Source organism: Ovis aries, chromosome X (genome assembly GCF_016772045.2).
Source record: "Ovis aries strain OAR_USU_Benz2616 breed Rambouillet chromosome X, ARS-UI_Ramb_v3.0, whole genome shotgun sequence".
NCBI classification, from domain to species: Eukaryota; Metazoa; Chordata; class Mammalia; order Artiodactyla; family Bovidae; genus Ovis; species Ovis aries.
Window position 1 is genome coordinate 132,746,823 of NC_056080.1, and position 26,210 is coordinate 132,773,032.

Consider the following 26,210-nt stretch of genomic DNA (forward strand, 5'->3'; position numbering starts at 1 on the left):
TTCCAAAATATACAAGCAGCTCATACAACTCAATGCCAGAAAAGCAAACAACCCAATCAAAAAGTGGGAAAGGGACATGAAAAGACATTTCTTCTAAGAAGACATACAGATGGCTAACAAGCACATGAAAAGATGCTCAACATCACTCAGTATCAGAGAAATGCAAATCAAAACCACAATGAGATACCACCTCACATCAGTCAGAATGGCCACCACCAAAATGTCTACAAACAATAAATGCTAGAGAGGGTGTGTGGAAAAGGGAACACTCTTGTATTTCTGGTGGGAATGTAAATTGATACAGCCACTATGGAAGACAGTATGGAGATTCCTTAAAAAGCTAGAAATAAAACCACCATATGACCAGCAATCCCACTCTGAGGCATATACCCTGAGGAAACCAAAATTGAAGAAGACACATGTATCCCAGTGTTCACTACAGCACTATCTCCAATAGGTAGAACATGGAAGCAACCTAGCAGATGAATGGATAAAGAAGCAGTGGTACATATATACAATGGAATACTACTCAGCCATAAGAAGGAACGCATTTGAACCAGCTCCAATGAGGTGGACGAACCTAGAGCCTATTATACAGAGTGAAGTAAGTCAGAAAGAGAAATATAAATACTGTATACTGATACATATATATGGAATCTAAAGCAATAGCACTGATGAATTTATTCTCAGGGCAGCAATGGAGAAACAGACATAGAGAACAGATCTAAGGACATGGGGGGAGGAGAAGAGGAAGAAGGGGAGACGTATGGAGAAAGTAACATAGAAATTTACAATACCATATGTAAAATAGATAGCCAATGGGAATTTGCTGTATGACTCAGGGAACTCAAACAGGGGCTCTAACAGGCTGAAGGGTAGGATTGGGAGGGAGATGGGAGGGAGGTCTTGGAGGGAGGGAACATGGGTGTACCTATGGCTGATTCTTGTTGATGTATGACAGAAAACGACAAAATTCTATAAAGCAATTACACTTCAATTAAAAACTTTTTAAAAATTGTTGGGCACATATCCAAGAACAACTCCAGAGTTGAAGAAATCATGACTAGAGAATGTCAGTTTCAATATACAGTTTGTTATAGTATATACTGGATCATTAGGGGATTCTGGAACTTTCTGCCTCCAAACTACACAGCACAATTATACGTATTCAGTTTCTTCTCTGAAGCTCTCCTTTCCCATAGGGTCTCTACTACAATCACTTCTCCTTCCATAGGTGAGAGGTAACTGGGGGTATTGCTCTTAAGGGCAACCACACTTTTAAAGGCTGTTCTAGCCTAAAAAACCCAAAGGAATGAAGCTCTACTGAGATCACACAGGCACTCTGGGATCAATTCATAGCTTACTCTGCTTTTTTAAAAAGCTAGACTTCTTTCTAATTCTAATCCACAGCTACCTCATGAATGCAGAACACATGTAGTAAAATCTCTGGGTAAATAGAGATACCCGAGTCAATGTGAAATTATGACCACATTCAGAGAAAAGCTCAATTATCACCCACCACAGGCAGAACCAGACAGAAGAGACAGGCTATAAACTGGGATCAAGGGAGCCATGACAGGCTGACAGCAAAAGGATGGAATAGTCCAGATCCACATCCAAAGAATGGTCACAACCAGGCAAATATGCATGAGAGCCAGTTAACCTGAAAGCTAAGGTTATAAATTCGCCTCGGGAAGGAGGCCCACTTATTCTTCCTGCTCAAGATCCAAAGATTGGTTTCCTCAGTAATGTTTTCAGGGTCTATGGTGTCACAATATGCCAAACCTGGAAGGTACTGACACTTCAGCCTTAACAAAGAGCCAACAGGCTTGTAAGAGGCTGCTTATCGAGTGAAGAGAAGCACCAGTTCGCAGTGAGGGCTGTGGGGGAACAGATCCATGGGCACAGCTTGTCTCGGGATGAAAGGCTTGCCGACAGCACAACCTGTAGAAACCAATCCTAGTACCAGTTTAATAAACCGAGGAGAAACTATAGGAATCCAGTTCCTTATAATTTAAGCCCTCGCTCTGTGTTCCCACAGCCCCATGTTTCTCTCTATAATAGCACTTATCATATTTAATGCCAACTACCTGGGTTTGTTTTTTTGTAACCATCTTCCTCACGGGAGTATATAATCTTTTTAAGGGTAGAAATAAGGCCAAAACTGCTTATTATTCATCTCTGAGTTCTTGGTGTGTAACACAAAGTAGGGGTTCAATGGTAAATGGAGCATCACATGTTTCTGTATAATCTGCAACCACTAGGTAATTAACATATATTACTGACTTACTCTATTGAAAATTTAGAACAAAAACTCACCTATAAGCTGACCATTCAGTGAAGAATAACTGCTGCTAACTTTTTAGGATGTATCTTCCCAAGTACGTACATTTAAATTGGTGTCTTAAAGTGGAATCACACTGTACATATTATACATATTGCTTTACAACAATTTCTTCAAGTAATAATATATCATGAGCATCTTTCTACTATATTATATGTAGTTATCTCTTATTTATTGGCTATATGGTACTTCATTAAATAAATGTAATGTAGCTTATTTATCTAATTCCTTACCACTGGAAATATAAGTTGTTTCTAACCTTTTGCTATTTCAAAAAGTCTCTTCATCAATACTCTGACAGTAAAATTTTTGCATACATTGTTAGTTATATAGTAGAACTGCTCAGTTGAAGAGTCTGTATGTTTTTAAGGCCCTAAGATATGTATGACTAAACAGTTGTTTAAAAATGTTATATTAGACTTCCCTGGTGGTCCAGTGGTTAAGAATCTGCCTGTCAATGCAGGAGACATGGATTCGATCCCTGGTCTAGGAAAATTTCACAGGCTCTGAAGCAACTAAGCCCATGTGCCACAACTACCGAGCCTGCACAAGGCAACTACAGAAGCCTGCACCCTAGAGCCTTGTGCTCTGCAACAAGAGAAGCCATCACAATGAGAAGCCCACGCACCACAAATAGAGAGTAGCCCCTACTTGCTGCAACTAGAGAAAGCCTACACAGCAATGAAGACTCAGCCCAGCCAAAATCAATCAATCAACTAAAACTGTAAATGTTGTACTAATTTACACTCAAACCAACAAAGAAGAAGAGTTCTGGTTTCCCTGGCTAACACTCAGTAGTTTCAAGCACTGCCCTATTGAAATAAGGAACAAGACAAGATATGCACCATCATTCCTACATGGGAACATCTTCTATCCAATATAATGAGGGAAAAAAAAGTATTTGAAGGAAAGAGACAAAACTGTTTTTATGACCAGCTACCAAGAATATGCAAGAGAATCAACTGGAAAATGTATAAAGCAAAGCAAAGAATAGGTAGCTTGACCCAAAATCTCCAATAGTGATAGTGATAGTCACTCAGTCGTGTCCAGACTCTTTGAGATCCCGTGGATTGTAGCCTACCAGGCTCCTCCATCCATGGGATTTTCCAGGCAAGAATACTGGAGTGGGTTGCCATTTTCTTCTCCAGGAGATCTTCCCGACCCAGGGACTGAACCCAGGTCTCCCGCATTGTAGGCAGACGCTTTACCATCTGAGCCACCAATAATTACTTAGCAAATATCATGAAAATGGTCCTTTCCATAATAGCATGAAAAACTTTACAGTATCTTATATTAATCTTAAGGAAAAAGACCTATATTGGAAAAAAATCAAGAATCACATAAGCCTACAGTAATTTAAGAGACAGGTCACATATCTGAACAGAAAAAAATACTGTAAAAATTTCAATTCTCCTTAAATGAATTAATTACTTCAGTGTACTTCCAATCACAAGCCCAAAAATATTTTTGATAAGTTGATTCTAGAGCTCTGTTAGAAAATACATGAAAATGTTAACAGTATATATCCTTTAACCCAGAAATTCCCTATCAGGAATTTATCTCAAATATATATATATATCATCACATACACTTATTCATCACATATATACAGTCATTGCACAAATACACAAAGATATATGTACAAGGACATTCACTAACATTATGATAACAATAAAGTAGAAACAACCTTAAAATTAATTAGCAACAGACAAGTTAAATGACATATTTATGGAAGTTAAAACTATATAGCCTCTACTAAAAAATCAAGTAGACCTATAAGTACTGATATAGATTCTACATCATTGTAGAACAATCTCCAAAGTCTCTTGTTAAGTGGCAAGCATGGTGCAGAACAGTGGGTTTTAAATTTTTTTAATTGAAATATAGCTAATTTACAATATTGTGTTAGTTTCAGGTGTACACCAAAGTGATTCAGTTATACATATATATTATATACAATATATATATATATATACATTCCTTTTTAAATTCTTTTCCATTATTGGCTATTACAAGATAATGAATATAGTTCCCTGTGCTATACAGTAGGTCATTGCTGTTTACCTATTTTACATATGTGTATGCTGTGTGCTAAGTCACTTCAGTTTCATCTGACTCTCTGGGACCCCATGGACTGTAGCTTGCCAGGCCCCTCTGTCCGTGGGATTCTTCAGGCAAGAATACTGGAGGGTATTGCCATTCCCTCCTCCAGGGGATCTTCTCAACCCAGGGATTGAACCCACGTCTCTTTCATTTCCTGCACTGGTAAGCAGGTTCCTTACCACTAGTTTCACTTGAGAAGACCCATTTTATATATAGTAGTGTATATATGTTAATTCCAAATTCCTAATTTATCTCCCCACTAACCACTGCTAACCCTTTTGGTAACCATAATTTTGTTTTCTATGTTTGTGAGTCTATTTCTGTTCTGCAAATAAGTTTGTTTATATCACCTTTTTAGATTACGCATATAAGTGATTTCGTTGGATCATAGAAAAAGCAAGAGCTGCTGCTGCTGCTAAGTCACTTCAGTCGTGTCCGACTCTGTGTGACCCCATAGACGGCAGCCCACCAGGCTCCCCCGTCCCTGGGATTCTCCAGGCAAGAACACTGGAGTGGGGTGCCATTTCCTTCTCCAATGCATGAAAGTCAAAAGTGAAAGGGAAGTCGCTCAGTCGTGTCCGACTCTTCACGACCCCATGGACAGCAGCCTACCAGGCTCCTCTGTCCATGGGATTTTCCAGGCAAGAGTACTGGAGTTGGGTGCCATCGCCTTCTCCGAAAAAGCAAGAGAATTCCAGAAAAACACCTACTTCTGCTTCATTGATTTACGCCAAAGCTTTTGACTGTGTGAGTGTGAAAGTCACTCAGTCGTGTCCGACTCTTTGCAACCCCATAAACAAAACAGTCCATGGAATTCTCTAAGCCAGAATACTGGAGTGGGTAGCCTTTCCCTTCTCCAGCAGACCTTCCCAATCCAGGGATCAAACCCAGGTCTCCCATATTATAGGCAGATTCTATACCAGCTGAGCCATAAGGGAAGCCCCACAGTTTGACTGTGTAGATCACAACAAACTATGGAAAATTCTTCAACAGATGAGAATACCAGACCACCTGACCAGCCTCCTGAGAAACCTGTACGCAGGTCAAGAAGCAACAGTTAGAACTGGACATGGAACAATGAACTAGTTCCAAATTGGGAAAAGAGTATGTCAAGGCTGTGTATTGTCACCCTGCTTATTTAACTTATATGCAGAGTACATCATGCAAAATGCTGGGCTGGATGAAGCACAAGCTGGAATCAAGACTGCTGGGAGAAATATCAATAACCTCAGATATGCAGATGATACCACCCTTTTGGCAGAAAGTGAAGAACTAAAGAGCCTCTTGATGAAAGTGAAAGAGGAGAGTGAAAGCGTTGGCTTAAAACTCAACATTCAAAAAACTAAGATCATGGCATCTAGTCCCATCATTTCATGGCAAATAGGTGGAAAAACAATGGAAACAGTGACAGATTTTTTGCTTGGGCTCCAAAATCACTGCAGATGGTGACTGCAGCCATGAAATTAAAAGACACTTGCTCCTTGGAAGAAAAGCCATGACCAACCTAGACAGCATATTGAAAAGCAGAGATATTACCTTGCCAAGAAAGGTCCGTCTAGTCAAAGCTACGGTTTTTCCAGTAGTCATGTATGGATGTGAGAGTTGGACTACAAAGAAAGCTGAGCACTGAAGAATTGATGCTTTTGAACTGTGGTGATGGAGAAGACTCTTGAGAGTCCCTTGGGCTGCAAAGAGATCAAGCCAGTCACTCCTAAAGGAAATCAGTCATGAATATTCATTGGAAGGACTGATGCTGAAGCTGAAATTCCAATACTTTGGGCACCTGATGTGAAGAACTGACTCATTGGGAAAGACCCTGATGCTGGGAAAGATTGAAGGCAGGAGGAGAAGGGGACAACAGAGGATGAGATGGCTGGATGGCATCACCAACTCGATGGATATGAGTTTGAGCAAGCTCCAGGAGTTGGTGATGGACAGGAAAGCCTAGCGTGCTATAGTCCATAGGGTTGCAAAGAGTTAGACACGACTGAGCAATTTAACTGACTGAAGTAAGGGATATCATATGATATTTGTCCTTGTCTGTATGACTTACTTCACTTAATATGATAATCTCTAGGTCCTTTAGAACAGTGTTTATAGTCTGTTTCTACTTGTTTCAAAAAGAGATAAAGAAGGATGTGTACACACACACATGCACACACACACACAGAATATCTCTGGTAGGCTACACAAGAAACTAGTAAGAGTAGTGACATCTGAAGCACTAGGAGCTAGAAATAAAAAAGATTCATTAACTGCATGCACAAGCACTTTTTTTATATTGTTTTAATTTTTCTACCACGTGCACATACCATCTTTTCAAAATAAAATTTTCTTGCCTTTTTGACACCAAGCTGCTCGTTTTACTCAGTCTGACCATTAGCAGAATCCTAGGCTTACTCTAAATCATTGCATTTTTAATCTATTGTTTTGCAAAATATTTTCATTTTATTCAAAAGTGAAACAACATGTAAAGATATATAATGAAGTTTCTCCCTACCTCTGACTCCCATCCCTGTAGTTTTCCTCCACAGTAGGTAACTACTATTATCAGTTTCTTTTTCTTCCCCCTCCAGCCATGTGGCATGACATTTGGAATCTTAGTCCTCTGACCAGGGATCAAATCTGTGCCTCTTGCTGTGGAAATGCGGACTCTTAACCACTAGAATGCAGGGAAGTCCTTTTCATTTTAATTTTTTTCAATTATCAGTTTGTTATAAAACTTACCAATCTCTCTATGCATATACAGCAAATATAAATCAATATTCTGTTCATCTTTTGCCCTTTTTTACAAATATATTATGAATACCTTGCTATTTCCATGTAGTAACATACCTTATAACCAAAATCAGAAGCCACAAAAGAAAGCAACTGACAACTAATCTCAAAAATATACAAGCAACTTATGCAGCTCAATTCCAGAAAAATAAACGACCCAATCAAAAAATGGGCCAAAGAACTAAATAGACATTTCTCCAAAGAAGACATACGGATGGCTAACAAACACATGAAAAGATGCTCAACATCACTCATTATTAGAGAAATGCAAATCAAAACCACAATGAGGTACCACTTCACACCAGTCAGAATGGCAGTGATCCAAAAATCTGCAAGCAATAAATGCTGGAGAGGGTGTGGAGAAAAGGGAACCCTCCTACACTGTTGGTGGGAATGCAAACTAGTACAGCCACTATGGAGAACAGTGTGGAGATTCCTTAAAAAATTGCAAATAGAACTACCTTATGACCCAGCAATCCCACTTCTGGGCATACACACCGAGGAAACCAGAATAGGAAGAGACACATGTACCCCAATGTTCATCGCAGCACTGTTTATAATAGCCAGGACATGGAAACAACCTAGATGTCCATCAGCAGATGAATGGATAAGAAAGCTGTGGTACATATACACAATGGAGTATTACTCAGCCGTTAAAAAGAATTCATTTGAATCAGTTCTGATGAGATGGATGAAACTGGAGCCGATTATACAGAGTGAAGTAAGCCAGAAAGAAAAACACCAATACAGTATACTAACACATATATATGGAATTTAGAAAGATGGCAATGACGACCCTGTATGCAAGACAGCAAAAAGACACAGATGTGTATAACAGACTTTTGGACTCAGAGGGAGAGGGAGAGGGTGGGATGATTTGGGAGAATGGCATTCTAACATGTATATTATCATGTAAGAATCGAATCGCCAGTCTATGTCTGACGCAGGATACAGCATGCTTGGGGCTGGTGCATGGGGATAACCCAGAGAGATGTTATGGGGAGGGAGGTGGGAGGGGGGTTCATGCTTGGGAACACATGTAAGAATTAAAGATTTTAAAATTTAAAAAATAAAAAACTAAAAAAAAAAAAAGAAAAAGAAAAACCAGACTGGACATCATCATAATTAAATAATCTTGTGCTTCAAAGAAAGTAAACAGACAACCCACACAATAGTAGAGAATTTTTGCAAATCATGTATCTGATAAGGAACTTATATCTATAATTTTAAAAGAATTATTAAAACTCAATAATAAAAAGATGATCCAACTGATAAATGGGCAAAACATCTAAATGAACAGGTCTCCAAAGAATATATACAAATGGCCAACAAACTTGAAAAAATGCTGAACACCATTAACCACAGGAAAATGCATGGTTAACACCATTAACCATGGGGAAATGCAATTAAAACCACAAGGAAATACCACTTCTCACCCACTGGGATGTATATAATAAAAAACACAGACAGAATTGACAAGGATGTAGAGAAAGTGAAACATTCACATACTGCTGGTGGGAATATAAGATGGGCTAGCTGCTTTGGAAATAGCCTGGCAGTTCCACAAAAGGTTAAAATAGGTATCATATGACCCAGCAATTCCACTACTACGTATCTTCCCAAGAGAAACGAAAACATATGTTCTCACAAAAATTTGCACATGAATATTCATAGCAATACTACTCATAATAGCCAAATGATGAAACAACCTAAGTGCCCATCAACTCACGAGTGAATAAATAAAATGTGGTATAGCTATAGAATGGAATATTATGCAGCCATAAAAAGGAACGAAGTACTGCTACATGCTACAACACAGATGAGCCTTACAAATATCATGCTAAGAGAAAGAAGTCAGATACAAAGGACCACATTTGCAAAGAACTTCACTTGTATGAATTGTGCAGGATAGGCAAGTCCATAAAGACAAAGTAGATTAGTGGTTACCTAGGGCTAGGAAGTTACAAAAAAATGGTATTCCATTATATGGGATGTAGCATATTTAATTTAACTTAGTTCCTCACTGATGGGGCTTTTTGGCTATTTCATCATTTGCTGTTACAATATTGCAATCAATCAATCAACGTATGTCAGTATATTTGTAGGACAAAGCCTCAGGAATGGAATTACTGTGTCAAAGGGTATATATACATTTATAATCTTAATCCATATTGCTAAATTTCCCTCCATAGAGATAGTGCTAATTTACACTCTGATTGGTAAATTTTTAGGATTTGTGCTTCCCCACAGTATTGCCAACAGTATATTATCAAATTTATGAAATTGCCAATCTAAGATATAAAAATGGTATCTCAGGGTAGTTTTAATTTGCATTTTTGCTGTAATGGAAGAGACTGAATTTCCTCTCATGGGTCGTAAACACATTTATGTTTTCTTTTTATATCGTGCATTCATTTTCCTTTTAGGCTATTGTTTTTTCTTATCTCTTTCCAGGAGTTCATTATAAATTAAGGAAAAAAGCCTTTGTGATATGAACTGCAAATTTTTTCCAGTTTGTATGTTTTCTCCTCTCTTTGCTTTTGATGCTTTTTATCAAGCAAGTTATTGATTTTTTAAAACTGTCTCATTGCAATATAATTCAGATACCATAAAGCATAATCATTTATTCAGTTCAGTGGTTTTTGGTATAGTCACAAGGTTATGCATCTATAACGACAATCAATTTTGAAATATTTTCATTAACTCCTTAGCAGTCACCCCCATTTCTCCTCAAAACCCCGATCCTCTGCCCTGTTGTTGTTCAGTCACTAAGTCGTGTCTGACTCTTTGGAACCCCATGAACTGTAGTCCACCAGGCTCCTCTCTCCACAGGACTTCCCAGGCAAGAATACTGGAGTGGGCTGCCATTTCCTTCTCTAGGGGATCTTCCCGACCAAGGGATTGAACCCGAGTCTCCTGCATTAGCAGACAGATTCTTTACTGCTGAGCCACCAGGGAAGCCCCACTCTAAGGCCTGCTGCTGCTGCTGCTAAGTCGCTTCAGTCGTGTTCGACTCTGTGCGACCCCATAGGCGGCAGCCCACCAGGCTCCCCCGTCCCTGGGATTCTTCAGGCAAGAACACTGGAGTGGGTTGCCATTTCCTTCTCCAATGCATGAAAGTAAAAAGTCAAAGTGAAGTCACTCAGTCATGTCTGACTCCTAGCGACCCCATGGACTTCAGCCTACCAGGCTCCTGCGTCCATGGGATTTTCCAGGGAAGAGTACTGGAGTGGGGTGCCATTGCCTTCTCCGACTCTAAGGCCTAGGCAACAAATCTACTTTCTGTCTCTAGAGATCTGCCTAGTCTGGACACTTCCTATAAATGAAATCATAAACTATGTGACCTTCTGTGCCTGGCTTCTGGATACCAGTCCCTTATCAGGTAAATGATTTTTCAAATATTTTCTCCTATTCTGATATTCTGTGGGTTCTTTTCACTTTGTTGATGGTATCATTTGTAGCACAAAAAGCTTTTTTTTTTTTTTACCTTTAATGATGTTCAATTACACACACACACACACACACACACACATTCTTGTAGCTGTTCCTTAGGTCTTTGATGTTATTTCTAAGAAGGCTTTGCCTAACCCAAGGTCAAAGAGATGTACTCCCATGTTTCAGGCTCTTATATTTAGTTCTTTAAATCCTTTTTGAAATCATTTTTGTGTATTGTGTAAGAAACGAAATTATGTTTTACGTAGCCACACTTAACAACCTTTTATTATATGTCTTCTGAATTTTCATAGTTAGGGTTTCTACATTTGAAGATTATTTTTTAAAATTCTCTGATTTCCTAGGGTATATTTATGATTTCTTCCTTTTACACTTAAATCTTCAACTCTTCTATAGTTTATCCTGGTCTGCAGCATGAGATATGGATCCAATCATTTTTCTTTTTGCCTGGGCTTCCCAGTTGTCAACCACCACCTAATCTATTAAGTAGTTCATTTGTTCCTCAGTGATTTGAGGTCCCATCTTCATAAACATATACATAAACATTTTTAAACTGTATAATGAAAATAAAGGACAACTGGAAGAGTATTCAAGAAAAGAGAAGGAAATAAGAGTGTGAAAATATATGGGCTTCATGACTTTATTTTGGGTAGAAGAAGCTCTTTAACTACTTTCTTAATTTTTTCCTGTGAGTACTGGTATGTTAAAGTTTACTATAGCTTCTAGAATTCATATTAGCCATTTGCATTCTTCTTGAAAATCTTCCATTTCACCTAGGTTTTCAAAGTATTAGGAGGGAGTTATACAAAGTACTTCTTTAAAATGTTAAAAATGTCTTCATACCTATAGTTATACTCTTTTTCTCATTTAAGACTATATTCTGGATATAGGTTTCATTTTCTTCTTCCAGTAATACCTTCTGGCTTATTTGATGAAGTCTATAGGTTTTTTTTTTGTTTTGTAGTTCATTTCTTTCTGGAATTTTAAAATGTTAGTGATTTCTTCCTTCGGTTCTTCTTAGAGTCACTGTTCTTTTCTAGCTTACTAACCTGAAAGCTCAATTTATTTCCTTTTAATTCGTACTGTCATCTAGGTATATCATCTTTAATTTATCTATCTGTCTGCCTATCTATTTATGCCACACCATACAGCTTGTGGGATCTTAGTTCTCCAACCAGGGACTGAAGCCGGGCCCTTGACAGTGAGAGCACAGAGTCCTAATCACTGGACTGCAAAGGAATTCCCTCATTTGTACTTTATGCCTACCTATATTGTTTGAATATTACAAAGAAGTTATGTTACTTATGTAAAAAGAGAGAGAGAAAGAGATAACAAGAAAAGAACATTTCAAAGATCAAAATAATTGACCAGGGTCAGAACTGGGAATAAGGCAGGAGGCATTCACTGTGGGTGCAAAATGCAAAACGGTGCCCTAAACTCAGTACTCAAGACAAATGATATCTTCATACAATAATCTGGAAAATCTAATTATAAAGTTATGACCTGCAGACTGGCTGCCTGCTATTATAAATAAAGTTTTATTGGAAGTAGGGCCAGGACTAGAGTAAGATGAATAAGGCATGGTTTAGCAAGCACAGGAATGAATTTCACTTAGTAAAAAACTTCGTATTTTGTTCACAGATATTTTGGACTAATTTTAATTTTTTTTAAATATTGCATTAAAAATGTTCTTGAGGATTTCCCTGGTGGTCCAGTGGTTAAGAATCTGTCTGCCAATGAGGGGGACAACAGTTCGATCCCTTGTCCGGGAAGATTCTACATGCCTCAAGGCAGCTGGGCCTGTGTGCCACAATTGCTGAGCCCTCATACCTAGAGCCTCATGCTCTGTCTTAAGAGAAGGCCCCTGCGTAGCAACAAAGACCCAGTGCAGCCAAAAATAAATAAATACATAAATAATTTTTAAATGTATCTTGATTACTAAGATTTGGGGTATCCTCTTAAATTTTATACCCAATGTGGGTTGCTTTACTTGCCGCATCCAAGATCTGGCCCCATAACTAATGCTTAATGATAGAATAATGACTTTTAACTTTCTTTTCACTTCTCTATGCTTTCCAAAATCTGCACAATAAACATAACAATAAGGATCAGGAAAAGATAATCTGAAAATGAAGCCAAGACTCACTCAATGATGTTCCTTGTGGTTTCACCATGGGGCTTGCAAGAAGCAAAAACTAGAGTGTGGATGGACCCACAGTTGCAATTGGCTTGAACCACCTGGTAGTCTGAAGGAGGAAACAGGTTGCTATTAATATAATTAAACTATCATGGTCCAGGTTATCACAAACTCCCAACTGGTGAGCACACAGGACCGGTTAGGAATAAAGAGGAGAAGCAGGTTCAGAGCCAGCCCACTAAGAGCAGCCTTACCAAGATGTAGATGTGAGGAACCAAAGCTGGTGGACATCATGGAAACGCCTAACTTGTTTTGTAGCAGGAAAGCTAGTCATCCTTACACAGTCCCGCCCGGGCTGGGTTCACCACAGCAACAATTAACTGCCCATCTTCCTTTGACTTTAGTAGCTGTGGCAAAATCTTCTCTGCTTGACCAGGGTGGAATTCACAGTTGGTGATGCCTGCAAAAGAGAGGTCCACATGCCATAACCAGGGCTTGGTAACAACCTAGAGGGATGGGACAGGGAGGGAGGTGAGAGGGATGTTCAAGTGGGAGGGGACATGGGCAAACCTGTGGCTGATTCATGCTGATGTTTGGTAGAAACCAACACAATACTGTAAGGCAATTATCCTTCAAATAAAATTAGATAAACAAACAAACAAAAAAAGAACAAGCCCAGCAGTTGGGGGTGGGGAGCTTCAGCTTTATGGAAACATGCAGAAGCCAAGGATCTTCCCATTGGATCTAGCATATTTCTGCCTAACAATGAAAGAAATGCTTTGGACCTGCTTCATCTCTTCCAATGCACTTCCCTTGCAGTATCTCAGTGAGACTTTCACCTTGAGAGACTAGATGTATTATTTTACAGCTCAGCAACTCACACAGTACTTAAGGACCTATACCAAGAAGAGAACCTTGACTATAACTCAAGTGCTCTTTCTGCTATATTGGAGGCTTTCACACAGAGCCTCAGGAACTGTCTGGAGGTGAGGTAGAGGTGGAGAGAAAATCTTTTTTCTATGTTGCATTTGGCAGAAGATTTTGTTCAAAGAAAAGATCTTATTCCTAAAAATAATTTGAAACTGACTGTATTATGTTATGATGTCTCGTAAGTCTAATGTCAAGAAGGCTTTTTTATTTTAAAGCTTTGCCAAGTTCCCTTTCTATCAACTAGGCTTATTCCTTTCTTTAGGCTTTTTCTGGATAGAAAAAAAGAATGATTCAGGAGGGATAAATTAGGAGTTTGGGATAAATTCAGGAGGGATAAATTAACAGATACATACTACTATATATATAAACTAGGTAACCAACAAGGACCTATTGTTTAGGACAGGGAACTACACTCAATATCTCGTAATAACTTATAAGGGAAAATAATCTGAAAAAGAATATATATATATATATATATATATATATATGAATCATTTTGCTGTACACCTGAAACTAACACAACACTATAAATCAACTATTAGAGAAGGAAATGGCAACCCACTCCAGTATTCTTGCCCGGAGAATTCCATGGACAGAGGAGCCTGGTGGGCTGCAGCACATGGGGTCACAGAGAGTCGGACACAACTGAGCGACTTTCACTCACATCACATAAATCAACTATACTTCAATTAAAAAAAAAGGGGGGGATTAGTTATTGGGACCTCTTTTGGAAAACCATCAGGATCCAACTCTGACCATTCCAGAATACTTTCCCTTCCTCCCCACAGTCGTGGATACAGCGCATGCTCTTTCCCATGGCAGAGGAACAACAACAACTCTTAAATTTCTCCCCAGAAGGTAAGCAGAAGGTAAGGCTGCTGTCCACCTGGCATCCTCTGCTGCCTGCTCCACCAACTCAATCCCAAGGACCTAGGAGGCATACTGGGCTAGAGAGGCCGATCACACCTGAAGAAGTAGGAGAGAATAAGAGGAGGGTATTTTAGGGTATAAGACCAGTGAGCTTATGCCTACACCACTACTACAACCTCCCAGTCTGCAAGGGCCCTGGGTGCAGGATGGATGGTGTTAGGGAGATAAGCTGCATGCAGATTCTGCCCTGGGCTGCCACTTGCCAGTTCCACAGCAGACGTTGAGGAGGATGGTGTTAGAGTTCACTCCCCTCAGCTCGCCCACAGTCCGATACAGCATCTCTGCACCAGCAGTGTTGACCTGGAAAAAGGCATCGGGAGACATGCAGATCTTCAAGCCTAGGAGATCTTCAAAGATGTGGGGATCCCCAAAGAGGAACTAGTAGAGAGACTGCTGATGGCTGCAGTGGGTCGTTGTGCTACAAAAGAATAAAAGAAGACAGCCCTTTGGAATGGCAGGCCAACCTATCTCTGTGAATGGCTGGAGAAGGAGCCCCCAGCATCTCAGCTAGGAGACGAAGCCTCCATGGCATGGCCTGGAGAGCTCTGCTGGTGTTCCCCTCTCAGGGGATGGAAGTGCGTGCAGGCACTCAGCCATCAGCAGCTCTGCCTCACTAATCCACAACCCAGAATATAGCAAGCCATCAGCCTCTGGCTTGCTGTGGGGCTATCCCAGGTTTACCTTTCCTGGAAGTAAAGTGATGTTAAGTCACAGACTGCCCCTGGCCCTTTGGTGAAAAACTCCTTTACAGCTTCCTTCTGAACAGAGAGCTCCTCCTGAACAGAGAGCTCCTCATGCCCACAGCACAAAATCAGGAGTCAAGAAAAACTCATCTCTGATAATTTTCTCTCCAAGCTCTATGGTAATCAGCCATGCAGCAGTCAGACAAGAAGGTACATTTCTCAAATCCTATTATAAATAACACTTAACATAAAGCAATGTTCTGTAGAACCAAAAAAAATGTTATTTTCCCATTTCAGCAGAAGCACTGCTTTACTTATTGGGTTTTGACAAATCCTAAAGTGCCATAGACATGGCACTTTCTCTGGTTTGAGCATCTTTAATAATTCTCTAAAGAAACTGTGACGCTTATTCTTGTTGTAACCAAGGAGCTAAACTAAGTTTTTGTTCCATCTCAAGTAAACAATGACCTTTCAATTCGCTTCATACTTCTCTGTTTCAAATATCCCACCCACCCATCCAAATGCCATCTCAGAAGACATGCATCCTAGGAGAAAGGAAAGAAAGGGCGTGGAAGAGAATGACCATAGTAACTAAATCCTTTCTTCGAGTTCCAAATGTTTTAAAATTCTTGTTATCACTACAGAGAGCCCTATCCATTAGCTTGACACCAGGACATACGATAATAAGCAATGTTTGAGCTATAGAGCTAAAAGGCCAGAAATCAGTGGTGTAGGTTCAAGCCTTAGCCTTGCTATTCTGTTGTTGTTAGTCTCTTAAGTCGTGTCCAACTCTGCAACCCCATGGACCACAGTATGCCAGCCTTCCCTGTTCTTCACCATCTCCCAGATCTTGCTCTAACTCATGTCCATCGATTTGATGATCCTATCCAACCATCTCATCCTCTGTCACCCCCTTCTCCTCCTGCCCTCAATCTTTCCCAGTATCGGGGTCTTTTCCAATGAGTTGGCTCTTGGCATTTACTGGCCCTTTAACCTCAGGTACCTCTATGCCACCCTCTCCTTCTCTAGTCTACTTCACAAATTACTTGAGATGATCACATAAGAATGTTTTCATGTTGGAATGTTTGAACGTTCTAAGTGTATTACAAATGTAAAAGTATTATGTGGATTATGAAATTCTGACCATATTTTGAAAAAAAAAAAGTGAAAGTATTAGTCTCTCAGTCACGTCTGACTCTTTGCGACCCCTTGGACTGTAGCCCTCCAGGCTCCTCTGTCCATGGAATTCTCCAGGCAAGAATATTGGAGTGTGTTGCCATTTCCTTCTCCAGGGGATCTTCTAGACTTAGGGATCAAATCCAAGTCTCCTGCATTACAGGTGGATTTTTTACCATCTGAGCCACTGGAGAAGCTCTATATTCTAGTCTCTATTAAATTGGCTTTTTGAATTTGGTAGAGCACTTAATAACTTCCGTGGGCAAAGTTCTTGTGAAAAACCTTAGGAGTCCTTCCATGATAACTAACTTGGTAAGGGAGCCTGTCCCTTTGGTTTGATTATGTCAGCAGCATAGTTAAGAGAATCCTGGCCACCTCCTCCTCATCATCATCCCTAACCCTTCTAACGCATACAAACGTTCCATGGATGCTTTGTATCTGCTATTTACCCTGAAACCTCTCAACACCAACTACAGCATACTGATAGTAAGGAATACTATAGAAGCTGCCCCTTGTCATTCCTTGAGTCTCTGCATTAATTCCTGGGGATAAAAAATGATGATGGCCATTGTGTGCCCTTGGCTATTGGTGCAGACTGTGAGCTCACGCCAGTACCCACCTTCATGAAACAGAAGGCAGGGCCCCAATGGGGACTGTCAAAGGAATACTTCATAGTACTGGAAGAAAACAGTATTATAAACCAGGCAAAACTAACAAAGTTTGACAGCTGATTACTCATGCTGAGTGACTGCTATGGGCTAAAATACATCCCTCCCCTTTAATTCAAATGTTGAACCCTCAGTACCTCAGAATGTGACTAGATTTGAAGATGAGGTCTTTAAAGAGATTAAAATGAGGCCATTAGGGTGTCTGAACCCCGGTGGTTTCAGTCGGCAAGGCTGCCACCCGAGTGGGCCCACCACACCAGTGAGCCTGGAGGACAGTATTAACCCAAAGAGGATTATTCTCGAGCCTTAAAATGGAATTTCCTGCTAGGCTTCAAACTTGCTTGGGACCTGTGACCCCTTTCTTGTTTCCAATTTGTTCCTTTTGGAATGGGAATGACTATCCTCTGCTTCCCATGGGAAGCAGTTAACTTGTTCCGTTTCACAGGTTCACAGCTATAGAGAAATTCTGTCTTAGGATGAATTATGTGTGTGTGCGCGCTCACTTAGTCATGTCCAACTCTTTGTGATCACATGGACCGCAGCCTGCCAGGCTCCTCTGTCCATGAAATTTTCCAGGCAAGAAAACTGGACAGGGTTGCTATTTCTTACTCCAGGGCATCTTCCCAACCCAGGGATCAAATCCCCAATCTCCTGCATTGCAGGCAGATTCTTTACCAGTATGCCAGCTGGGAAGCCCAATGTAAGTGAGGGCTTCCTGGGCTGCACATGCATGCTCAGTTGCTCAGTTGTATCCAACTCTTTGTGACCCCATGGACTACAGCCTGCCAGCTCCTCTGTCCAGCCACCTGGGAAGCCCAGGATGACTTATACTTTGATTGGTATCTCTCATCCATATTTCATTTAGATAAGATTTAGGACTTAAGAATTGATGCTGGAACGGGTTAAGAATTTTAGGCTGCTGGGATGGGCATGATTGTATTTGCATATGAGAAGAACATGAATTTTGAGGGTCCAGAGGATACAGTATTATGAGCTAAACTGTGTCTCCCTTGGATTCATACATTGAAGTCCTAACCCTGAATACATCAGAATGTGACTATGTTTGGAAATAGGGCCTTTAAAGACGTGATTAAGTTAAAAGGAGGCAATTAGGGTAGGCCCGAATCTAATCTGACTGTTATCTCCATACGAAAAGGAAATTTGGATACACAGAGACATGGGGGATGCACACGTGCACAGAGGAAAGGCCACATGAGAACACAGCAGAAAGGCAGCCATCTGAAAGCCAAGTAAAGAGGCCTCCAAAGAAACCAAACCTGCTGACACATTGATCTGGGCACTTCCAGCCTCCAGAACTATGAGAAAACAAGTTTATGTTGTTTAAGCCACCTGGTCTGTGCACTATTTTGTTATGGCGCCCCTAGCAAACTAATGCAGTGATATAAGAAATATGATTCCTGCCTCTGACCTCACAGAGGGATCCTACCCATTGTAGCTCAAACAGTATGCTCCAAGAAGACACAGAATTGTACCCTGAGTCTAGCATACAACAGGTGCTCAATAATTATTATTGAGAAAAGGTATGAAAGAACAGGAAAGGTATTTCTATGTAGAATCTCAGTTTATTGTATGCATAATGTGGCATACAATAATCTTCCATTTCTGTGAATTCTTCCTGGCAGCAATTCCTAATATACTACTAAGCTGCTATAATTCCATTTTTATTATAACCTCCTAATGTAAGCCCATTGTTTCTGTATTTCTTCACGTAACCAGGTGCCAACTATACCACAGCTTAGTCAGATCCTTCATTTTGTCCTGGTAAACACAGGTCAAAAGCAATCCTGATTGAGTTGTTGAGATATCAAAAATCCTTAAAGCCAACCTTCAAACAAAAGCCAGTTGCTACAATAGGACACATTATCTGATTTACTAGGTCCTCTTGTTTTCATAATACATGTGTTTGGGGTCCACTCTATTTTCAAACAAACCCAAAATTGTGCATGGAAAGGAGAGTTACACCAGAAACCAGTACTGCCTGAAAGGGTAAAAATCAATTAAGGGTGCACTTGATTACTTTTGCTATAATTTCATATAAATGCAACATAAGATGCTTAACTATACTGAACATATTTTCCCAAATTTTGTATTTGGTGATTTAAAGAAAGACTGGTTCAGGGACTTCCCTGGTAGCCTCATGGTTAAGAATTCACCTTCCAATTAAGGGGACATGGGTTCAATCCCTGGTTGGGGAACCAGTGTCCCACATGCCACATGGCAACTAAACCCAAGTGCCACACTACTGAGCTGGCATGATGCAATGAAGAGCCCACGAATTGCAACTAAGATCCAATGCAGACAAAAAATAAATATTTTTTAAATTGTTAAAAAAAAATAAAAAGACTGGTTCAACTGCTGTTTACTTGCTGGTTTTCTGGAGGCAAAATTCAAATGTCGTTGAGGTCCTAGAAGGATGGGAACTGAAAAGCTGAATCTGACCTGGAAGATAATAGGTAAGTAAATATGAAATACAGCTTCTCCACTGTATGAGCCAAGGCCTTGGTTTGTTTATTTACAAAATAGAGGCTGAAACTCTTATTCTTACGTGGGAATGCCAAGTTTCATATTACAATATACAGTTGACCCTTGAACAACATGGGTTTGAACTATGTGAGTCCACTTACATGTGGATTTTTTTCAATAAAGAAGTACTATACTATCTGTGGTTATTTTAATCTGGGGTTAGTTGAACTCGAGATCTGGAACCACAGATATGGGAAAACCAAGGATATGGAGGGCTGACTACAAAGTTATAGGTGGATTTTCAACTGCAGAATGTCAGTGCCCAATCCTTGTGTTGTTCAAGGGTCAACTGCATAAATGCATCAAATCAACACACTGTACACCCTAAACTTATGCAATGCTGCATGTCAATTACACCTCAATAAAATATTGTTTTAAGAGTAAAAGGGCCTTTTGGTTAAAATAACAGACTATTCCTCTTAAAAATCCCACTAAAATGAAACAGGAATAAAAAACATAAACTTCTTTAAACTCATTGCTCCACCAATTCTCCCTTCTTTCTCTCCTGCATCATTTTCACCCCTCACTACGGGATCATTCCCATCAATATACAAGCATGCCTTTCTTACTCTCCTACCTTTAAAAAGAAAAGTAACCTTCTTGACCCCACTTTCCCCACCAGCCACTGTTCCATCTCTGTTCCTCCTTGAATCAAAACTCTCAAAAGAACTGTCTATACTCACTGCCTCCCATTCCTCACTTCCTGTTCACCCACTTGAATCAGGTCCCCACTGCTCCACCAAAACAGCTTCTGCTGCAGTCACTAATGGTCCCTATGGTTAATTCGCAGTCCTCATCTTGACCCACCAACTTCCAATAGCTCAGAATAAAAGCCAAAGTCCCCACAACGACCCCTAAGGTACTACATGTTCTGGGCCATATTAATCATCTTACCTCATCTGCTGTTCCTCTTCTGGGTGTACTTTCAGTTCCCCCAGAAAGCATGCCACACTCCTACCTTAGGGCTTTTGCCATGGCTGTTCTCTTTCCCTAGAATGGTCTTCCCTCACCTCCACATGGCAGATACCCTCACTTCCTTTAAGTCTTAATTCCAAAGCTTCCCAACCTTGGCGTTATCTCCAATTCCTTGCATTGCAGGATGTTTAACAGCATCCTTGGCCTCTACTAACTAAACAGATAACAGCAGCACTGCCCAACCACCCCCCAGTGGTGACAGCCAAAAATTTCTCTAACACTGCTAAATGTTTCCTATGAAAAAATAAAAGATGGTAAAGAATCTGCCTGCAACTTGGAAGACCTGGATTTGATCCCTCGGTCAGGAAGGTCCCCTGGAGAAGGAAAGGGCTACCCATTTTAGGCAACTAACATACCTAGTTGAAAACTGATTTAGTCAAGTATCAGTATCAGTATATATGCCAAGTATTCAGGCTTCTCAATGAAGCCTGCCTTGATCCCATTTAAAACTACAACCCACATTTCCTCCAAACCTATGAATTCACATCCTCCTTATCCTGCTGTAGGCTTCCCATGGCATTTATCTTAGTCTGTCTGGACTGCTAAAACAAAATCACCATAAACTAAGTGACTTATAAAGAACAAAAATTCCTCAGCTCTGGAGACTGGGAAATCCAAACTGAAGATACTGGCAGATTCAGTGTCTGCTGACAGTTTCCTCACTGATGGCTGTATTTTCACTGTAACCTCACATGGCAGACGGGACAACCTAGTCTTTGGGGCTTCTTTTATAAGGGCACAATTTCTTTCATGAGAACTCCATTTTCATGATCTAAGTAACCCCCAAAGGCTCCACCCTCCTAATACTATTACCCTGAGGGTTAAGATTTCAACATATAAAATTTGGAGGGATATAAACATTCAGACCACAGCCATACTTATCACTTTCTAATATATTATATAATTTACTTTATTATTTTTTAAAATCTGTCTCCCCCTAATAAAACATAAGTTCCACAAGGGAAGGGATATTTTCTTCATTATTATATCCTAAGTACCCAGAACAGTGCCTGGCACTTGGTACTCAACTGAACTTGTTGAATGAATAAATGAAAGAAAGAACAGAGATAATGGGAGAGAAGACAACAAGAGCAAACTAAATAAAGTTTTAAAAGATGCAAAGCAGACTGTAGTGGCAACTGACTTAGCAAGATGAAGGAAGCTACATCTGGACTACCTACAAAGGGGGATCTGATGAGACATAAAGCTTATCTGCTCCACACAAGCTGGAAAGACTGAAACTTGAAGTGCAAGGTATTGTAGGAGGCAGAGGTGGAATAAGGTATAGAGCTAAACACAGGATTTAGTTGAAAGTCTGGACATAGAACTGGTAAGTAACCTCATCCTACCAAAAACCTCTATCCTTCTATAGCAGGAGATTGGGGATTCTTTTTTCCTCAGGAGAAAATGAACACATAAAAGCTCGGAATTTGGCAATACCAGGCAGAGTGGTGGCAGAGCAATGGACACTGGAAAATTCAATATACATCTGGTGGATTCATGTTGATGTGTGGCAGAACCAATACAATATTGTAAAGTAATTAGCCTCCAATGAAAATAAATAAAATTAAATTAAAAAAAGAACATTCAATATAAATTCTCTCAAGAAACTGAAAAGTCTCAGAGTAATGATCTCCCAAGACAGAGACCTGGGCCCCCAGCCATAAGCACCAGCAGTGAAGCCAAGAATCAACAAGCCCATTCAAGATGAACTGCCAATCAATTTTTAAAGGCCTCATTTTAAAATATGAAGTCAGGCAAATACCAACCAGCTATTTGATTAAAGCCTCCATTGCAAAAGACAGTGCCCAAAACAAACAGGAAAAATATATTCCTAAAGGAAGCAGATAATTCAGTGAACAGGGGAAAAAAGCAAAATATATATATTTATATATATGTATATATGGACATGAACTTGGGCAAACTCCAAGAGATGGTGAGGGGCAGGGAAGCCTGGCATGCTTCCATGGAGTCACAAAGAGTCGGACATGACTTGGCAACTGAACAACAACAACAAAATATATATATATATATATATATACATATATATATATATATACACACATATATACATATATTACTAAAAAAAAGAAGATGCTATACAAAAGGAACAATGAGAGAACAAGAAAAGCTTTTGAAAATTAAAAGGTAGTAGAAAAAACAATAAAAATGTTGGCGTTTATGTCAAGAAATTTTCATGAAAAGAACAAAAGGGGAAAGAGATGGCAAATAGAAGAGTGAGTAGCAGACTACAGGATTAATTTGTGAAGTCCAAAGTCTAAATAATAAGCAGTATAGAGAGAACATATAAAATGAGAGAAAGGAGATAATTCAAATAATAATATATCATACCAGTCAGAATGCCCATCATCAAAAAATCTACAAATAGTAAATGCTGGACACAGTGTAGAGAAAAGGAAACCCTACTACATTGTTGGAGGAATGATTGGTGCAATCACTATGGAAAACAGTATGGAGATTCCTTAAAAGACTAAAAATAGAGTTTCTATATGATTCAGCAACCCTACTCCTGGGCACATATCTGGATAAAACTATAATTTGAAAATATACATGCACCCCAGTGTCCATAGCAGCATTATTTACAATAGCCAAGACATGGACGCAATCCAAATGTTCATCAACAGATGAGTGGATAAAGATACGATATATACATGTATACAATGTAATGCTATTCAGTCATTAAAAAAAGAATACAATAATGCCATTTGCAGCAACAGGGATAACCCTAGTTCAGTTCAGTCACTCAGTCGTGTGCGACTCCTTGCGACCCCATGAACTGCAGCACACCAGGCCACCCTGTCCATCACCAACTCTTGGAGTTCACTCAAACCCACGTCCATTGAGTCGGTGATGCCATCCAATCATCTCATCCTTTGTCGTCCCCTTCTCCTCCTGCCTTCAATCCTTCCCAGCATCAGGGTCTTTTCAAATGAGTCAGCTCTTCACATCAGGTGGCCAGAGTATTGGAGTTTCAGCTTCAACATCAGTCTTTCCAATGAATATTCAGGACTGATTTCCTCTAGAATGGACTGGTTGGATCTCCTTGCAGTCCAAGGGACTCTCAAGAATCTTCTCCAACACCACAGTTCCAAAGCATCAATTCTTTGGTGCTCAGCTTTCTTTATAATCCAACTCTTACATCCATACATGACCACTAGAAAAACAACAGCCTTGACTAGATGGACCTTTGTTGGCAAAGTAATGTCTCTGCTTTTCAATATGCTGTCTAGGTTCATCATAACTTTCCTTCCAAGGAGTAAGAGTCTTTTAATTTCATGGCTGCAATCACCATTTGCAGTGATTTTGGAGCCCAGAAAAATAAAGTCAGCCATTGTTTCCACTGTTTCCCCATCTATCTGCCATGAAGTCATGGGACCAGATGCCATGATCTTCATTTTCTGAATGTTGAGCTTTAAGCAAACTTTTTCACTCTCCTCTTTCACTTTCATCAAGAGGCTCTTTAGTTCCTCTTCACTTTCTGCCATAAGGGTGGCAAATCTGCAGATCTGAGGTTATTGATATTTCTCCCAGCAATCTTGATTCCATCCTGTACTTCCTCCAGCCCAGCATTTCTCATTATGTACTCTGCATAGAAGTTAAATAAGCAGGGTGACAATATACAGCCTTGGCGTACTCCTTTTCCTATTTGGAACCAGTCTGTTGTTCCATGTCCAGTTCTAACTGTTGCTTCTTGACCTGCATATAGGTTTCTCAAGAGGCAGGTCAGGAGGTCTGGTATTCCCATCTCTTTCAGAATTTTCCACAGTGTATTGTGATCCACACAGTCAAAGGCTGTGTCAATAAAGCAGAAATAGATGTTTTTCTGGAACTCTCTTGCTTTTTCCATGATCCATCGGATGTTGGCAATTTTATCTCTGGTTCCTTTACCTTTTCTATAACCAGCTTGAACATCTGGAAGTTCACGGTTCACGTATTGCTGAAGCCTGGCTTGGAGAATTTTAAGCATTACTTTACTAGCGTGTGAAATGAGTGCAATTGTGTGGTAGTTTGAGCATTCTTTGGCATTGCCTTTCTTTGGATTGGAATAAAAACTGACCTTTTCCAGTCCTGTGGTCACTGCTGAGTTCTCCAAATTTGTTGGCATATTGAGTGCAGCACTTTCACAGCATCATCTTTTAGGATTTGAAATAGCTCAACTGGAATTCCATCACCTCCACTAGCTTTGTTCTTAGTGATGCTTCCTAAGGCCCATTTGACTTCACATTCCAGAATAAGCTTAGAGACTACCATATTAAATCAGACAGAAAAAAGATAAATATAATATGCTATCACTTATATGCAGAATCTCAAAGAAATGACACAATCTAGCTTATTTACAAAATAGAAAGAGTCACAGATATAAAAACAAACTTATCTAAGGGGAAGGATTGGGGGAGGGATAAATTAGGAGTTTGGAATTAACTTATACACACTACTATATATAAAATAGATAGGCAACAAGGATCTGCTATATAGTACAAGGAACTATATTCAATATTTCATAATAACCTATAAAGGAAAAGAATATGATAAAGAATATATATGTATAACTGAATCAGTTTGCTGTATACCTGAAACTAATACAACACTGTAAATCAACTATACTTCAAAAAATAAAAATAGGGAATTCCCTGGCAGTCCAGTGGTTAGGACTTGGCAGTTTCACTGCAGAGGCCAGGGTTCAACCCCTGGTCAGGGAATTAAGATCCCATGAGCTGAGTGGCATGGACAAAAAATAAAAATAAAAAATATTTAAAGAAATAACACAGGAAAATTCCCTACATCTGAAAGTAGTAGCTTCCAGGTTAACAAAGGCTACAAAGTGCCCACCACCATGAGTGAAAGAAGAGCCACATGGTCATGAAGTTTCAGGGATAAAGAGATTTCCTAAAAGTTTCTAGACAGAAAAAGAGGGGAGAGATTATCTACAAAGAAATAGAACTTCAAGCAGCATTTAGATTTACACCACACTAGCAGTCAGATGACAATGAAACCATGTCTTCAAATTTATAAAGGAAAATGATTCAAATCTAGAATTTGAAATCTAGAAAAACTCTCAATCACATGTCAGGAAAATGAAGATATTTATAGACATGCAAAGACTCTTATTCCTGGGCATCCTTCCTCAGGAAGCTAATGGAGGTTGTATTCCAGCCAAATGAGGATGTAAACCAGAAAGACAGAGGATCTAAGAAACGGGGAAGGACAGGAGGAGAACAGCAAAAGGAGTCCCAAGGTAACAGTCAAGCAGAAGCCCTCAGGAGCCTAGCATGGATTCTCCAGAAAGAAAGCTCTTCAGGGAAAAAAACTAAACTCAAGTTTTTGACCATATGGATAATATTGATGAATGTTCAACAGAGCTCTTAGAGCACTCACAAGAAACAAAAAGCAACAGGTTCATAGAAAACTAAGCCAATGAGAAAATGATGTAATTAATCAAGCCAATGAAACCAAAAGTTTTAAAATTC

The 26,210-nt window shown here is 39.7% G+C and overlaps 1 protein-coding gene across 1 annotated transcript in view; it reads right to left on the minus strand.

Moving 5' to 3' along the window:
* Positions 1 to 1,843: 1,843 nt before the first annotated feature.
* Positions 1,844 to 26,210, minus strand: part of TRMT2B (tRNA methyltransferase 2 homolog B) — a gene marked incomplete at its 5' end in the record, with an annotated part of 37,791 nt that continues 13,424 nt past the window's right edge. Inside the window, 8 exon segments of the mRNA XM_042242369.2 lie at positions 1,844 to 1,944; positions 9,334 to 9,338; positions 12,825 to 12,924; positions 13,156 to 13,284; positions 14,621 to 14,712; positions 14,878 to 15,093; positions 15,357 to 15,454; positions 17,068 to 17,211. Of these exon segments, the coding sequence (XP_042098303.2) occupies positions 1,844 to 1,944; positions 9,334 to 9,338; positions 12,825 to 12,924; positions 13,156 to 13,284; positions 14,621 to 14,712; positions 14,878 to 15,093; positions 15,357 to 15,454; positions 17,068 to 17,211 (885 nt within the window).